General features: G+C 41.2%; 1 gene segment (V, D, J or C); it reads left to right on the top strand.

The window, feature by feature from the left end:
• Positions 1-1885: 1885 nt before the first annotated feature.
• Positions 1886-2330, top strand: LOC134372863 (immunoglobulin heavy variable 7-4-1-like). The segment is given in 2 exon segments: positions 1886-1931; positions 2014-2330. Coding segments are annotated over 2 exon segments (363 nt in total).
• The last annotated feature ends 1470 nt before the right edge of the window (positions 2331-3800 follow it).

Genomic DNA, 3800 nt, shown 5'->3' with positions numbered 1-3800 from the left:
ATCTAGAATATGCAAAGAACTCAAACAACTTTAGAGCAAAAAACCGAATAACCCAGTTAAAAAATGGGTAAAGGAGCTGAACAGGCATTTCTCAAAGGAAGTTATACGAATGGCCAACAGCCACATGAAAAAATGCTCAACCTCACTCAGCATCTGGGAAATGCAAATCAAAACCACTTTGAGATACCATCTCACTCCAGTTAGGATGGCTAACACACAGAAGACTGGGAATGGTAAGTGCTGGAGAAGTTGCAGAGAAAAAGGATCTCTCATTCACTGTTGGTGGGGCTGCAAAATGGTGCAGCCTTTATGGAAAATGGTATGGATTTTCCTCAAACAATTATGGATTTATGTACCATGTGACCCAGAGATTCCACTGCTGGGAATATGCCCAGAGTAATGGAAATCATCATACAGAAGGGATACCTGTACTCCAATGCTTAGTGAAGCTCTATGCATAATATCCAAGAGCTGGAACCAGCCCAAATGTCCATCATCCGATGAGTGGATAAGGAAACTGTGGGACATCTGCACAATGGAATTCTACTCTGCTATAAAAAAAAGAAGAAAATACTACCATTTACAACAACATGGATGGACTTAGAAAAAATAACAGTAAGTGAAACAAGTCAAGCACAGAGAGAAATACCACATGTTCTCACTTATTTGTAGGGGCTACAAATAAATAAATAACTAAACACACAAACAAATAAAGGGGTCAGGTGAAGAAGACAGAATAACCACAAAAATTCCTTGAACTATTTAAGTCAAGTAAACAGATAGGATGGGAGGGAGGTGAAGGGGGTGGAGAGGAGTGGGAAGAGGCACATGAAAATGAACTCCAATATATTTTGAGAAGTAAAATTTAAAAAGAAAAACAGAAAAAAAAATTCATCTGGAACCACAAAAGATCTGAATACCCAAAGCATTAATGAGCAAAAAATCAGTCAATGAGTAAATAACCCAAAGACATCACAGTACCTGGCTTCGTATTATACTACAAAGTTATTGTAACCAAAACAGCATAGCACTGGCATTAAAACAGACAATCAGACCAAGGGAACAGAATAGAGAACCTGGAAGTCAAGCCACAGACTTACAGCCAACTGATCTTTGACAAAGTCGAGAAGAACATTCATTGATGAAAAGACTGACTCTTCAATAAACGGTGCTGGGAAAACTGGACATGCATATGCAGAATAATTAAACTGCACTTGTTCATTTATTTTCACATTATATGAGAGAATATTTTTCTTTTGAAAAGGCAATTCGTTGTCATTATTACCATGTAATCTTCATCTCAATTTTACTCAATTAAATGAGAAAAAATAGGAAAACCTTTGGAAAAGTGAAGATGTCATCCTAATAGTGTCAGAAATAAGGCCCATCTCTGAGGCAGCGGTCTTGGAAAAGTGAATCCTAAGGTAAGGGATGTAGAGTGAGGGAGACTCTGTATGTGATGGCCCAGGATGAAGTCACTGAGCCTGGTCAGAGACACAGAAGTGACACCCTGGGAACATTCAACATTAGGCCTTTACTAGAAGCTTTTGTCCCATTTCGATGTGATGTCACAGGAGGGAGAAGAGATACTTGTTGGTGTCCAGGAGTGGGTTCATCTGTACCTAGCACTGCCCAGGTTCAGACCCATTGGGGAAGGGTCACTCACTACTAGCAAGTAGGACTCCAGGCACCAAACACGAGAGGGTGGCTCAGCCATCCAGGTGCAGGGGTCCTCTAGGGCATCGAGTTATTCATACCTGACCTGGACCAGGGGGTGTTAAGGAGCCAGACACATATGCAAATCACTGGGCCCCACAGAGTAGAAAGCTCAGGTTCCTCCGCAACACATTCATCACGGGTACTGTCCCATTGGTCACACAGAACCATGGAGTGGGGCTGGAGGCTCCTCTTTCTGCTGGCAGCTGCCTCAGGTAAGGAGCCCCTGGCATCCAGGGCTGAGGAGGTTGCTGAGGCCGCACCAGGGTTCCCATCTTCCTTGTGTCTTCTCCACAGGCGTCCACTGCCAGGTCCAGCTGGTCCAGTCTGGGGCTGAGGTGAAGAAGCCTGGAGAGTCTGTGAAGGTCTCCTGCAAGGCTTCTGGATACACCTTTACCAGCTATGCCATGAACTGGGTGCGACAGGAAGCAGGGAAGGGCCTTCAGTGGATGGGCTGGATTAACACAAACACTGGAAAGCCAACATACGCTGAGGGATTCACAGGACGATTTGTCTTCTCCATGGACACCTCTGTCAGCACAGCGTATCTACAGGTCAGCAGCCTGAAGACAGAGGACACGGCCGTGTATTACTGTGCGAGACACACAGTGTGAGGAAGTCAGCATGAGCCCAGACACAAACCTCCCTGCAGGGACACACTCGACCACCAGGGGGCGGTCAGGACCCATCAAGTTCAAGGTTCAGTCACAAGAGTAGGTGCAGAGGGGCCCAGGTAATGATTTGTAGTTAGAATCTGTGGTTTCCTCTTCCTTCCCCAAAACTCCTAAAAATATCCTCAACCGTGTCATCTTTCATTATTGTGTTCATCTTAATTTCATATAAGTGTATATATTCATATATTTACTTCTGTATATATCCACAAAGTTAGGTATTCTTGCATTACTCATCCTGAACAGGATGTATTTAACAGTTTTCATCATATATGTGAGATTTACTTTAAACAACGTAGGTGTGGTTTGGCTTTTTACATGAGTAATGAATACAGAAAAATGTTTGCCCATGACATAAAATCATCATATACACACACGCACATACATGTACAGACACATAGCAAGTGTCTTAGTTTTATTATTTTTTATCCGAAGGAAAAATTAAATAGAACTAAACTAATAGGAATAATACTCTATTTTTCAAAGTGTTTATTAAATTATGAATTTATGAAATTCAGTAAATGTGATAAAAAAGGCTCAGAAAATATTACATCATGAGCAAACATATTTGGAAGTGGAAAGATAAATCATACCTACAACGTTTAAAGTAACATTGCACAAATATGATGAAAACTGTTGAAATATATCGTTCAACACGTGTAAAGCACGACTGTCCGAGCATTGACTGTAATGTGCATCCGCATTATCCATAGATTCCATATTTGTAAATTCCCCTACTTGGTAAATTTCATTTCGTTCCTGAATTAGAATCTGTGGTGTGTTTGCAGTTAACCCGCAGATGCACCGCCTGACCGAAAATTCGAGTTACCCGGTGTGCACCTTCCCAGCTGATGTCAACCAACACTCACTGTTTCAGCTCTCATCACATATACAAGTGACATTTTCATGAACAATTTAGTCGCCACTTTTTTTATGTTTTCTTGTTGGTGATTTGGTTTCTGACATCGTCACTCGAGAACACTGCTTAATAACTCTGTAGTGCTCCTGAGAGCAAGAAGTCAATGATGAGGCCTACAGAGAAAAGTGCGTGTGTTGTTTGCATACTTTTCTGGGAAGACTTCTGGTAATGTTACCAATGAATTTTATATTAATAAAATGATAATATGATACACCCATAAAAATAATAAGAGAATTAGCTGACCTGCATTCAAGGCCACTGGGAAAATTATTCCATTCACATCAGTCCTGTTTAAACAGGTACAAGAAAAATTAAAACAAGTCCATTTTTTGGATTTATGCGATTATGATGGATTGAATAGTGTAACGAGCGATACTATGTGATGCTGAAAGACAAAGACACTTGCGGTCATTCTTCCCTTGGTCAGGGTCAGTTAAAACCCTTCTCAGCTGGAGATGATTGGCTTGAGCATTTCAAAAGGTGAAATGTCATGA

The sequence above is a fragment of the Cynocephalus volans genome, chromosome 3, assembly GCF_027409185.1.
Source record: "Cynocephalus volans isolate mCynVol1 chromosome 3, mCynVol1.pri, whole genome shotgun sequence".
Taxonomy (NCBI): domain Eukaryota; kingdom Metazoa; phylum Chordata; class Mammalia; order Dermoptera; family Cynocephalidae; genus Cynocephalus; species Cynocephalus volans.
The sequence above is the reverse complement of the archived record's forward strand: the minus strand, read 5'-3'. Positions and strand labels throughout refer to the sequence as shown.